Below are 14,369 nucleotides of genomic sequence, written 5' to 3'. Positions count from 1 at the left end.
TGATAGGCAAGGTGTTTGAGTGAGTTGGAATGAAATCGTCATGCACATTAACCATTACTTCATTTGGTAGAAAAATGTTCTGCTATTAATGTTCTTACTTGAGTGAAATATTAACTTTTTACTCTTTTGTAAGCTAAAAAAAATAGTATAAATCATACGTTTTAATGGATTCATGCTATACTGCCAAATAATTTTGAAATTAATGAACCAATACAATTTTACTAGATCAGACTTCCATCATCTATTTTAATATGAAATTTTTTTCAGAAATTTTAAATCATATTAGAATTGAATTGAAATGAATAGCTAACAATATCAATTATAATAAGCAGTAAAACGTGAAATGAAGTTACAATAGAATAGAAGTAAGCAACAAATTGAAAGTCATCTCTTTGAGGAATAGTCCCGTCATTTTTGAGCAGAGTTGGTTTACACAACCCAACGTTCGCTGAGAGGTCAATAAACATCAACACCAATTGCATAATATTAATATATTTCTTGTTAAATAAACAAGACAAAATATGGATGAATTAAAACATGAGGGATACATCTACAACTACTACTCTCAGAGAGAGTAACTAAATCAGGATTGCAACCATACAAATAATCAAAAAGCCAACTTCGATTGCACGGAACAATAAATTAGAATAACACACCTCCTCAATCGAAATTTCCCTTAAATATACTTGGCAAATAATTTATATATACATATGTATCATTTCAAACCTAACATACATTTCAATTCATCAAATTGTTCAATGATTCTTTTGTATTAATATATTCTATTGAGACAATTTTATCATGTACCTAAATCTCTAACAAAGTGGAATTTGACATCTATGTGTTTCAATCTTTTGTGTTCAAAACTTTTAGTTAACTTAATGCAAGATTGATTATCCTCAAAAATGGTGAAACCAGATTTCTGACAGCCAAATTCTTTCAACAAATTCATCAACCATAAACCTTCTCGAATAGCTTCAGTTAATGCTACACATTCTGCTTCGGGAAGAACTCAATGCACCATAGACTGTTTTTTAGTACACCAGCATACTAGATTTCCAAATACCTTAAAGCAGTTTCCTGTATCTGACTTTCTGTCCATTTCATCACTTGCCCAATCCGAATCAGCAAATCCTATTAGCTCTGTGTCAGAATTCCTGTAAAAACATAATTCTAAGTTTACTGTACCTTTTAGGTATCTAAGGATTCTTTTTAAACTATTCCACTGCTGATCAGTAGTTTCACTTTGATTTTTGCTACATAAATTTATGGAAATGAATAAATCAGGACGTGTAGCAAGCATCAAGTACATCAGGCATCCTGCGAGTTCTCTTACTGGTTTGTTTTTAATTTCTTCATCGTGTTCTCTTTTGAAATTTGTTCCTGGATCCATAGGTGTTTTTACTTTATTGCAATCTGTCATTCTGAAACGTTTCAACACATTTTTTATATAATTTTTTTGAGTCAAATAAATTTCACTTTCATCTCTGCGTATATTTATTCCTAAGAAAGTTTTCATATCTCCTATATCCTGCATTTCAAATTTTTGTTTTAGTTTCACTTTAATCTTTTCAATTTCAGCTTTTTCATTACTTGCAATTAAAATATCATCAACATAGAGTAATAGATAAATTGTTTAACAATTTTCAGTTTTAAAATATAAACAAGGGTCATAGTTGGACTTGACTAAACCCTCAGCTTCAGCAAAATCATTGAATTCAGTGTTCCAGCAATAAGGTGCTTGTTTTAAACCATTTTACATCAGATTTTACATCCATTTGTTGAATATCCATAATTTTAAAATTAGCAACAGCCAATAAACACCGAACAGTGGTTAATCTGGCAAGAGGTGCATATGTTTCATGATAATCAAAGCCTTTTTTTTGCATAAATCCCTTGGCAACAAGCCTGGCTTTATATTTTTATGTCTCCATTTGCATTTTTCTTCAAACGAAATACCCATTTACAGGATATTAATTTAACTTCAGGTGACTTGTCAACTGAAGTCCATGTCTTATTCTTTTCAGTGAATCTATTTCTTCCATCATAGTGTTTTTCCATAGGTGTCCAATAGTTTCTTCCTCAAGGGTCCCATAGCCTGAATCCATTATTCGCATATCCAACCATAATATGTACCTTTCCTCTCGGATCAAACTTTCCTTTCTGCTTTTCTTTGGGTATATGGTTGTATGCCATCAGCCAAATATCTTCAGATTTTTTAAATCAGTTTTTTTACCATAAAATAATTCAGCAGGAGTATAAGCACTGTTTAAATAATTTGAAAGACTTCTATTTATGAGGTAGGCAGCACAAAGTACAGCTTCGCCCTAGAAAGTTTTAGGTAACTTAGCTTCAAGTAACATAGCCCTTCCTTTCTCATTGAGGGTTCGGTTCAGTCTCTCTGCACATCCATTCATTTCCGGATAATAAGCTACAGTATAATGAATTTGCATTCCTTTGGCCCTACAGAAACCTGTAAACTCACGAGAACAATATTCACCAACATCACATGAAATGGCTTTTTAATATTATAACCAAATTTATTTGTAACAAAGGCTTCAAATTCTTTGAAATAATGGAAAACTTCACTTTTACTTTCAAGCAGATATACCATGCTAAAATGTGTATGATCATATAATAAGTAAGAAAATATTTTGTATTATTGAAAGTTGTAGGTGTAATAGCACCATGGACATCTGTGTGAACAAGATGTAAAGGTTTAACAGATTTCCTTTCTTTGTCAGTTTATTTAAGGGTAAATGACTGATTTTTGATTGTACACATATTGAACATATTTCATTGTCAAATTTACTTTCTTGAAGATTTAGTCCTTCAACCTTTGGACAAAATAGTTAATTTTTTATTACAAATATGACCTAGTCTCTTGTGCCAAAGATCAAACATTTTATTGGTATTACTTACATTTGCTTCAGTTTTACCTACTATATCAAAATTTATAACATACAATCCATTATATATTTTACCACTAGAAAAGTTTTCTCCCTTTAAACATATTAACTTCTCCTTTACTAAAAATAACCTCATATTTTTTCAATTTTTGTACAGACAATAAATTGTTTCTTAGATTTTCAACATACAATACATCTTTAATAATAGTAATTTGGTCAGTTTTATTCAGTTTCACTGTAATATTACCTTTCTGACTAGTCTGAAGAGATTGATTCTTTTTTGCTACATTTATTTTTAAGATAGTATTCAATTTACTTACATTACTGAAATAGGTGTCATTATTGAACTTATGATCTGTTGCGCCAGAATCTATTACCCAACTTATCTGATTGTCTTTTTCATTTATTTCACAGCTGGTAGCATCCACTATAAGACTGACAGGTTCTTCGGCAGATTTCACTTGATTTACTTCCCTTTTTGGATCATTTCTAGCGTTCCTGTACCAACAGTCAATTTGAGATGACCTGGTTTTCCACATCGGTAGGACTTTGCAGAGTTTTTATTACCAGTAAATTTCTTTGATGGATTGAAATTTTTTGAGTTTTGCTACTAAATGCTCCTGATGAAGTTCACTCTATGCAGAGTGTGCAACTACATTTTTCTTCTTCACTTCACTTAAAATTTTGATTTTACAAACTCTAAGGGTAACTTATCAGGTTCAAGTGTTTCCAGTGCAGTAGTGTCAGCAGAAGATGACATACAATGTCAACGTTTTGCAAGGTAGCCCCAACTGATTTTAGTTCCCTGATTATCTCTTCAAATTTCATGACTCACTTTTAGTAAGCTTCATATTCAAGAGTTTCTTTCTCAAAAATAATTGAGATGCAATTCCTTTTCTCTGGAACACAGATTCAATTGCGTTCCACATTTCAAAACCAGACTTTTTGTCCTTCACATACTCAAGATGTGAGTTGATGCACTGAACTATTGATTTACATTTTACATCAAGCTCAATAAAGTGTTCTGGAGTTTCCTCATCCCATCGATTTCTATACACTGTTTCACATTATTCTGTTCCAGTATTAATTCCATTCTGAATTTCCAGTGATCAAAATCCTTGCCTTCAAATTGTGCAATACCAAATTTTTAAAAAGACGTCGATCTGTCAGCCATCTTGAAAATGTCCCTTTTTTGGTGTGATAAAATACCTTAAATTAATCGGCCTGTGCCCATAACCTGTTGACCAGAGTTGATTTACACAACACAGCGTCCGCTGAGAGGTCAATAAACATCAACACCAATTGCACAATATTAATATATTTCTTGTTAAATAAACAAGACAAAATATGGATGAATGAAAACTTGAGCGATAGATCTACAACTACTCTAACTTATGACATATGTCAGTGAGAGTAACTAAATCAGGATTGCAACCATACAAAAGCCAACACAATAAATTAGAATAACAGTCATCACCGGAAGACTGTTGGGGATACTAACAATCGAAACGTCGTGAAGAGACTCTGAAATCTTTTAATTTCATTCATCAAACTGTTTTTGTCTGACACCGGTGTATATCGAACAGACCGATGATATGAGATAGGTATGGCTGAAAATATGGATGATTTGTTAGTATTTGTGGCAAATAAATCTATGAGAAAATGTTTTGTTTTGACAAAACCAAATACAGTTTCTTTAGATGGAGTTATCAGCGGGGGTTAGCTCACCGCAAGTTAGATAGAAGTAATAGATTGTGATTGGGTAAAACACGTGATACAAATATCCAATAGTGATAGATTCAATACGAAAGTAATGGAAGTTGCTAGTTTCAGTTGAACGATGTAGTATGTGTAGTAGTACGGTTTCGTAGAACGGAACACGAACGATTTCGTAGAACGAGTTATATGACGAGGAAAGTGGTTATGTATTTACAAACATCATTGGTTTTATTTTCCTCATGTTTAGCAGATAATCAGGAATGCTTCAAAGGAATGCATAATGAAGGACATAACACTTGCCTTTATCTCAGACAAATAGAGAATTGGAACCTCAGGGACAGAATGGAATAGTCGAATAATATATTGTTTCATAAGGAGAACAAGTGACAACCCCGAGGATATTCCAGCAACTTGGTATGCAAGCCACGCTCATAAAACCAGCGACAGTAGAAACTGTCACTTTCACCGTCTCCTGTGCTAAAATTGACCCTAATCATGATGCTGGTGTTTTGAATTCATTCATAGTACTACATCTTTGTAACGCATACGTACTACACCAATGGAGGATTTCTTTGCTCAACTTCAGCTAAGCTCTTTCATCAAACAAATGATTCATCACTCAATATGGATGGGCATGTTCTAGACATTGTCAGTATATATTATATTTCTATGGAAATACTATAGATTAGTGGTCATCTCCGAAACAAATTAACACAAAGTGACACTAATGAGTTACCGTCCATTACTTGCTGGCGACTTGATTGAGTTTAGTTAACCAGTTTTCAGGAAACTGATCTGAATGTCTTAACTTTTCCAGGAATATGATATATGACAGAGGCGGTCACTTTTAGGGTATTAAACCAAGATTATGGTTACTTTGGGACAATACTCTATGAGATAAACTTCGTTATAGGAACGACAGTTACAAAACATAATGTATTTTTGACGTTTAAAAGAAACACGTATTACTTGTTTAAATTGAAAGGGTTAATATGTTTAGGAGTGACTAATTTTTTGGGAAAAAAAGTTTTTGGCTACAACTCCATCGTGATACAAAAATGTGGGAATCTTCTAAAAAAAAAGGAAGGAAGTAATTTATTTTAAAAGAAGTAACTCTATACATAGACGTGTTGATCATGCAAATAAGTAACTTTTAGACACAAACTGAAAAAAGAAGCCCTCCTGAAACAGATACTTTCATATAAACATTGAAATAAATGAAAGAAAAATTCTTTCGAAACAAATACTTTTATATGAACACTGAATTATACAAAAAACACTCTTCTCTACTCAGTTTATATTCCAAACATTCGTTATGGAACTAAATCAAATATCATTCACAGGAATGTACTAAGAAAAATGTTTTTTGTATAATTCACTGTTCATATAAAAGTATTTGTTTCGAAAGAATGTTTCTTTCGTATAATTCAATGTTTTAATGGAAGTAGCTATTTCGGGAGGGCTTTTTCTTCCAGTTTGTGTCTGAAAGATACATCTTTGCATGATCTACACATCTATGTATAGGGTTACTTTTTTTAAAATTCATAACTTTCTCCCTTTCTTTGGAAGATTCACACATAGAGTAATGAAAAACTGAACACTTTCTTTCCCAAGAAACCTAATTTTTTTCTCAAACTTCAATAAATTTTATCGCTTGACTGCAGCAGCTGTGAAATTACGCCACTGATTAACCACTGGGTAACCAATGTTGAAGTGATAAAATACTATTATTGTCGAAAGAAAACATTTTGTTACTGGTTATATGTGTGCAAAATATTTCATTAATTGAACTATATCACACCACTATAATTATGAATGCATTATCATTTCATTATCTCTTTCATTCACACTGGCAACAGTGGACAGAAACTTATAAGATTCGTGTTGACTTATGGTTAGGTTACCATGAATCATGGAACTGAATATTCTCAGAATTAATTGTTCCGATACAAATGCCAAACCGAGGTGTTTTCCGTCGTTTAATCTTATTCGAGCATATATTCAAAAACGATTCATAGAGACATCATTAATAATGAGACTTGCCAATATGGAATGATCTCAGAGTAACAAAAGACAATAGAGAGGCATTTTCCATCCTTACATTGAAGGCAGCATAACTTCGTTTGTTTACGGGAAATGAGTTGAACCATAAAACAGTGGCGGTTGGTTTAGTTGATAAACGGAGGGATATTATATATTTATAAAATAAATCATTTCAGGTGAAAATGTATTCTGTTCAAATAGTTTCTACAGGAAATCTGATTTATTATTAATGATTATGGAAATGGGGCCAGTTTTTCTACCACCTAGTAGATTTTTATTCATTTTTGAAATTAACGAACTTTGCTTCATATAATCAGATGAAGAAATTTGTGATTTATTCTCAGATTTGATAAACAAGTGGTACGGTTTGTGAGGTTCGATATCAAGAATTTTCGATTAGAAATCATGAATATTTATAATTACGATTGAGATTTGATATTATTATGTGATTATTATTCAAAATTGGTATCTTGGGGTCTTTGTGGACCGACATTATGATCGAGGATATTTTTTATATTTATAATGATCATTTTTTTTATTTTATTTATTCTTATAAATAAATTTTTTAAACTAGGTTTATATTATTTCATTATTTGACATATCCAAACCAAAAAAAAGTGAAAAAATGACAACCGTCAATCTTTATTGAACATTGTCTGTATGCAACTCGAGAGCCTCGTGCAAAGAAAGAAAAACCAAAACGGAAATCATATTCTTTGTGTGACGTAAGATTTAAAACCGGTTGCACAAGAATAACTATTTAGTATACAAACTGAACATTGAGCAGAAAGCTTTTTAATCTGTTGATCACAAAATGACCCCTATAGATACCAATTTTGAATGAAATCACATAAACCTCAATCGTAATTATAAATATTTATGATTTCTAATCGAAAATTCCTCATATCGAACCTCAAAAACCGTACCGTTTGTTCATCAAATCTGAGAAAAAATCACAAAAGTCTCCATCTGATAAATATGGAGCAAAGGTCATTACTTTTGAAATTAACATTTATCATTGTTATCAATTAGTTAATTTTAACCCAGTAAACCACGCGCTTTATTATAAAGCAATACATAAATGAAATTCTGGTAGGTGGTAGAAAAACTGGCCTAATTTCCATAATCATTATTAATAAATCAGATTTCCTATTTGAACAGAATACATTTTCACCTGAAATGATTTATTTCATAAATATTTAATATCCCACCGATTATCAACTAAACCAACCGCCACTGTTTTATGGTCTAACTCACTTCAAATGTAAACAAACTCTTCATAACTTCTTATTACCCGCCTCACCCCTCGCCCAGAAGTTGTACAGAAAAGGATAGTACGAAAAATACATGTATTGTATTGGTATAGACATGGCAACTCTATGTCTTATTATTACTCTGAGGGAATGATCAAATTTGTGTCAGATGTCAGATTCATTAATAAAAACAAACTTTTCAATTTTCAACTTCAATTAGAATCCAATTCGTGCATACAATTTTTTGCATGAATATTACAAATGTAGCTGCATTTTTAAAACCAAATGTGTTTTCTGTCGTTCAATCTTATTCGAGCGTGTATTCAAAAACGATGCGTAGTTACGTCATTAATGATAAGAATAGACAGAATGGAATTATTCAATTTGTGTCAGATGTCAAATTTAATCATAAAAACAAGCTTTTTAGTTTTCTCTAACGTCAATAAGACTCGGATTTGTGCAATTAATAATTTTCCAGCGCTAGTTGTATATCTTTACACCGTATTTGACAAAAAGTTTTCAGCACTTTATGAACTATAACGACAAAAAAAGCAAAAACTGACGATTACGTTTTGAGCGCCAGAAAACGCCTCGAGTGTACCAGAATGCATTTTTCTATTCGAAATATGGGCCGACAAGTAGCTATTCATCTAGTCAACCAACAATATGAAGAAACCAATGAAATTATCGGAGTGTTATATGGTAAAATAAATGATAATACTATTATAGACAATTTTACAATTATTCTGACTAGACAATATTCATTGTAAACTCTGGAAAGTGTTAAAATCGACATGCAAGTAATAATTTCATTTTATACATCCTCACAACGTATTTGATAAAATGTTTTCAGCACTTCATAAACTACAATAACTTCACAAACTACACCTCAACGAATTGATCTCCACAACGTTTGTGGAGATCAAATCGTTGAGGTGTAGTTTGTGAAATTACTATGGATCTTCATCAAGTAACGGCCGAATCAATCAGAAAACTACAATAACGATCAAAATAAAACAAAAACTGACAACTGACGTAACGTCAAATTCCTTTTCAAAATCAACCTCACGCTAGTTTTGAGTCATCATGAATACGTTTCAAATAATTGTTGATGTGACGTCATCGTTTCAACAACAGAATGAATGTATTCGAATGACAGACGAATACATTTTGAATACATGAGCGCTAGAAAACACATCTGAGTTTCTATAAGGACAGAATACAAACACTACAGGAAAATCTTTAAGGCGCTCTCAGAGCGGTGCCTGTGCGAAAGTAGCGATTCACATTAAATTTGAACCGCTGGAGATTAAATCAATTTGGAAAAACGGGCCAGAGTTTCACTCTTGACATTTGACGTCGACCTTGGATTTTGAATCCACTATCTAACATAATACGTCTTCAACGTATGGGACGTTTCGGGCGCAATAAACTTACAATAGCTTTTTTCGAAAATTATTGATTGATAATTTTTTTAGACGCTTTATTTCAAAGGCAGATATTTCAATCCAAATTTCTCCAGTTATTTGAAACAATGAACCTTTTTCGTGAAGTACGAAAAATCACTCACTAGCAGCGCTAGTAGTTCGATAAGGACAAACACTGCCTAATCCTTATATACACATTTACACATATGGTAAAGTACAATACGCTACGTTAGTGTGACGTCATATGTTAGGGAAGGTTATGGTCCTTTATCTAAACAAAGATTTATCATTGTTTAGCTATTGAAGTCATACGTATTTTGGAATATTTGAGACTTTCTTAGCATTAAAACTATCAAAAAAAGTAAATAATACAATCTGTACTTATGAATAATCCACAAACTTTCATTATATTTTAATAGATTTTCACATAATCCTGTTTTTTCACTTTCATATAGGTTATGTCATGATATCAAACAAACTTATTAAGGTGATTAGATACTGTTTTTGGTTTTTGTAAATAAATTTAAAGCCTGTATACCTAATTATTTACTAATATTTGAAGTATATGTTTTAACACGTGCAATAATTTTTTACCTATTTACACTTCTTTTCAATGAAAAGAAAATGTTAGAGTACCTACCATGTTTGATCAAAATTGAAATACCTACCATTAATAATTTATTTCTCTTTTATAGTGGCATCCAAGCATGTTATATCATTTTCTGTGATAGCATAATTTTTCAAAAATGATTCATCACAGCTGCAAAGAGGTGAAAATTCTTAAGAAAGTGGGAATGTTGTAAGAATGAGTTTTGATAGTGACATTGTACCAGCTTTATTGAAAGGCAAAGTTAAAGCAAGTATGAGAAACAAAAACTATACAGTGGAGGTATGTCCTTGATATTAAATAAATGGTAAAACTTTGAATGATTATCAAAAATTTGTATTTCAGATCTCAATTGATTTTGATGATAGCATAGTAGACAGTAAATGCTCTTGTCCAAGAGGTCTAGCTGCATGTCCCCATAAGGCAGCCCTTTGCATATATGCTCATCATAACATCAGTGTAACTGATAAGGCATGTGTGTGGAACAAACCAAACATACAAGATGAAGTTGATGTTATTACGAAGATAAAAGACATCTACCAGCCTAAAAGAACAAATTACACAGCTGTTCAAAGACTAGCAAATGAGAACGAACTTGATCTATTCAAGAAAGAATTGGGATATTCAAATCCTACTGGATTTTCTTGGTGGCTAATGTCTACTCCTTCAGAAAAGACTCTCCTCAATCAAAGCATTGAAGATGTTATCTTTTCCGAAGAATATGCAAATGCCTCGAATAAAGAATTTTTTTTCGAGAAATGTGGTGTAACCAAGGCCATAGTACTGTTGGTACACCAACCAACAATAGGACAGGGGAACAGTGAAAACTGGTTGATTGCACGTAAGCACAGGATAACAAGCAGTAAATTTGGTGTTGTTTTGTTTGCTTGTAAAAGAAATAAATATCCAAAATCATTGTTTAAAAGTTTACTGGAGGGATATGATTTAAGAGGTGTGCAGGCAATTCAGTGGGGCAGGGATAATGAAAAATGTGGTATAGATAAATTACAATAAATTACTGGACTTATATACTCATGATGCACTGTTTGGAACCTTTGGTGTAGTAATGAATATTACTGGAGTTTTTTCCCAACACTAAATCATCTTCAAAGAGGAAGATTAAAACTCGGTTTTAATCTGTCTCTTTGAACATGATCACTTGGTGATCGAAACACGTGTTGAGGTGTTAAAAATAACAATTTGATGTTGGGAAAAAACTCCAGTAATATTCTTTACTGGACTTATTGTTGAATCTGCAGGATTTCATCTAGATGAATGTGGTTTTTTGGGAACAAGTCCTGATAGATATGTAAGTGAGAAGTGCCTGATTGAAGTGAAGTGTCCTTTCAAATATCGCAAAGAGAATGATTTGAAAAAAGCATTATCAAATGACAAATCATATATTATCTATTATGATGAGGGGATCATCAAGGTGAATGAAAATCATATTTATTATGACCAAATTCAGGGTGGGCTGCATATAACAAACAGGGATATGTGCTGTCTTGTTATATGGATCCCAAACGATTGTATAATTGAGAGGATTTCAAGAAATGATGAATGGGAAGAAAATCTGGGAATATTGAAAACTTTTTATTTAAGACAATTTCTACCACACATTTCTAATTTATTTGGAATAAAATGTTTATATTTTGTAATCAGTTTGTTTTTTTTTCATATATTTTGTATATGTATACATCATTTTCTATAGGTAAAATAATTGTATATTATACGAAAGCATACTAATAATTCAGTATATTGCATTATTTTATGTTGACTTTAGAACAAAAGATTGAAAAAAATCTAAATATTATTCATAATTGATAGATACTTATAATTAGGTTATAATACATGAAACTAAAATTTTGTCTCACTCTCAGTAAAATACTGTTCTACCTCCTTGATTAAAGGATATTGTAAATTGGTCAAAGCACCTATAACCTGAAAAACAGCATCAGCATGCGGTAATAGTGAAATGGGAATAAAGTTTAAAATATTATATATTTTCATTCTTTGAATAGCTCTTTTCCACATGTATTCTCGCTCTTGCAATAGATTGTTTGTCTCACTTGTTCTGTGGTAAACTGGGATGTCGTTAAAAATGGAGGAATATTAATATGAACTCCTGCAGGCATAATGTCAAAAAACCTTTGTCTGCCGACACTAAATCGCCTGCTTCAAATTGATCTAAAATTCCACAATCTTTCACTATCTTCTTATCTGATGTTGATCCTGGATATAAGCATGACACATAATTAACTACTCCATTTGGAGCTACACCTATCAAACCCTTGCATGTGTTTCTATCCTTGTATGAACTGAATGTTAGTTTCTGAACCTTCATGCTAGATCGAGAAACACATGTACACACTTCGGTACAATCTAAAATGATTCTACAGTTCGTGAAACTGCTGAAACAATTTGGCAAACAAAGTTTATTTTTTCTTCTCGGTGGAATTTTTGACATTATTTGTTTGAAAATAATTTCATGTAACACATGAAGCCATGTTGTTACCACATTCGATACTGATGACCGTGACACATTAAATCGAACGTCTAAATCCTCATGGGGAAAATTTTTTCTTACTTTCATCAAAGTCATCAATAACTGATCCACTTTGTTCAATTTTTGTACTTTCCAACTATAATACCAATTTATATCTATGTTTTTTAATAAATTGAAGAGGGACATAAATATATTTTTTGTAGGTATGCCTGTATACAATAGTATCAATTTGTTGTTGCCCCTTATGTTTTCAAAAGAAAAATGTTCTGATAAATGGGTCAGTTTATCTGATGCTTGCTGCAGATCTTGCTAGAGAAAATAATTTTCAGCAACAATTTCTGCAGACGTAGGGCCTGGGGGTATGGTTTCTTTTGAGGTGGATGGTTGCGGATCGGTCAGTTCCGTTTCATATCTAAAATAACAACATTCTAAGAAAACATTAAATGTTTTCTTAGAATGTATCCAATTCTTACAGCTAACCTCATTATTATGAGGTTTTATAAATGGTATAAATAACACGTTTTCTTCCGGAAATCGATTATCCGACGTACAATTCGCAAAACAGCAATGCTTTGTTGGCATTGTACTAGCACAAAATAATTTTTTATATCAGATTTATATTTTTAAATAATAAATTAATATTACGTAAATAACACTGTTTTACATGTGAATAGTTTATTGTTTGTCCCTACTACTAGTGCTGCCTCTCGTGACACGTTTGCTGTAGTATTCTCAGGAAAAAGGCTCATTGGAAAAATAAAAATTTATCGAATTTCAAATATTAACTCAGAGAAACCATATAGATATACTTCAAATATACCATGATGTTATACGATATTCACGTTAAGAGGAGAATGACGTCATTTTTGGTAATTTTGTATATCCAATATAGCAATCGTATTCTAAAACACTTTATTGTGAGATTTTCACTAGATTGTTTTACAAAAACGCAACACGTGTTTCGCCATACAATGGCTTTCTCTGGCGTGTCTTAGCGTGTTATTAGAAGACACGCCAGAGGAAGCCATTGTATAGCGAAACACGTGTTGCATTTTTGTAAAACAATCTAGTGAAAATCTCACAATAAAGTGTTTTAGAATACGATAGTTATGGATTGTCATCAAGTATCGGCCGATTCCATCATATACCAATATAACAACTTTAAAATTCCCAATGAAATGCGTTCAATAGCACTGGAACTAGTGAAATTTCATTTTGTAAGTTGCTCAACTGATAGTAAAATTTCAGACGTTGCCGAATCGAAAATACTCGAAAACTGTCAGTCTTTCTTTTCTTTTCAGAACTAATCATTTCTATTGATAAGACCTGCGTATATTCAATATGCTTATAGCATTGTCGAAAAACTCTCAAAAAAGTTGAGACTTTTTTTCACTAAATAACTTAATAGTAAGTAAGGTGTAAGATTAATAGCAACAAAACAAAAAAAATTGAAAGTTCAAAATAGTGCACATTTTCGCAACGCCGTAACTTGTCATCTTGTGACGTCATTCTGTTCTTAAGGTAAATATCCTTATACAGAGCATATAATTTGACGGATTCATCAAATGATAAGAAACCAAGCAACGTTGTTAAGTATCAGACTTTTACATCAAAAGGAGCGGACCGAAATACATAGAAACCCCAAATATAGAACTCTGAGGAATGACGACTTTATATTCAGGAAGTTAAAGATGTCGAAGATCTAGAGATCTGTTGTTGAAAGACGCGAACTGAAACCTTAGGCTTCAGCGTGAATTGGGCAAGGAGTGTTTCGAAGACGTAGGGAAGATTGACGCCACATACATGATGATTCGCTTGTGGTGAGTTTTCGGCTGATACCGGTTCTTGAGGGGGACGGCCGTGTAGTTGCAAGTTTTTTTGTTAGTTCGTTTTGTGAACATAGAG

General features: G+C 32.2%; 1 protein-coding gene across 1 annotated transcript; it reads left to right on the top strand.

Annotated features, from left to right (window-relative positions):
- The first annotated feature begins 9,916 nt into the window (after positions 1-9,916).
- Positions 9,917-11,614, top strand: LOC141484727 (uncharacterized). The gene is made up of 2 exons (XM_074180007.1): positions 9,917-10,240; positions 10,304-11,614. Exons 1-2 carry the CDS (start codon positions 10,157-10,159, stop codon positions 10,970-10,972), a joined length of 753 nt encoding a protein of 250 aa, XP_074036108.1. The 5' UTR covers positions 9,917-10,156; the 3' UTR covers positions 10,973-11,614.
- Positions 11,615-14,369: the final 2,755 nt, after the last annotated feature.

This window comes from Leptinotarsa decemlineata, unplaced genomic scaffold (assembly GCF_025532065.1).
Source record: "Leptinotarsa decemlineata unplaced genomic scaffold, Ldec_3_MD MMD2_tig00026282_RagTag_RagTag, whole genome shotgun sequence".
NCBI classification, from domain to species: Eukaryota; Metazoa; Arthropoda; class Insecta; order Coleoptera; family Chrysomelidae; genus Leptinotarsa; species Leptinotarsa decemlineata.
This window is presented reverse-complemented; position numbering and strand designations above follow the sequence as displayed.

Coding starts and splice junctions, on each gene's coding strand:
- LOC141484727 (XM_074180007.1), top strand. CDS start 10,157: ATGAGTTTTGATAGTGACATTGTACCAGCTTTATTGAAAGGCAAAGTT. Junction 10,241..10,303: donor ACAAAAACTATACAGTGGAG/GTATGTCCTTGA, acceptor TTTGTATTTCAG/ATCTCAATTGATTTTGATGA.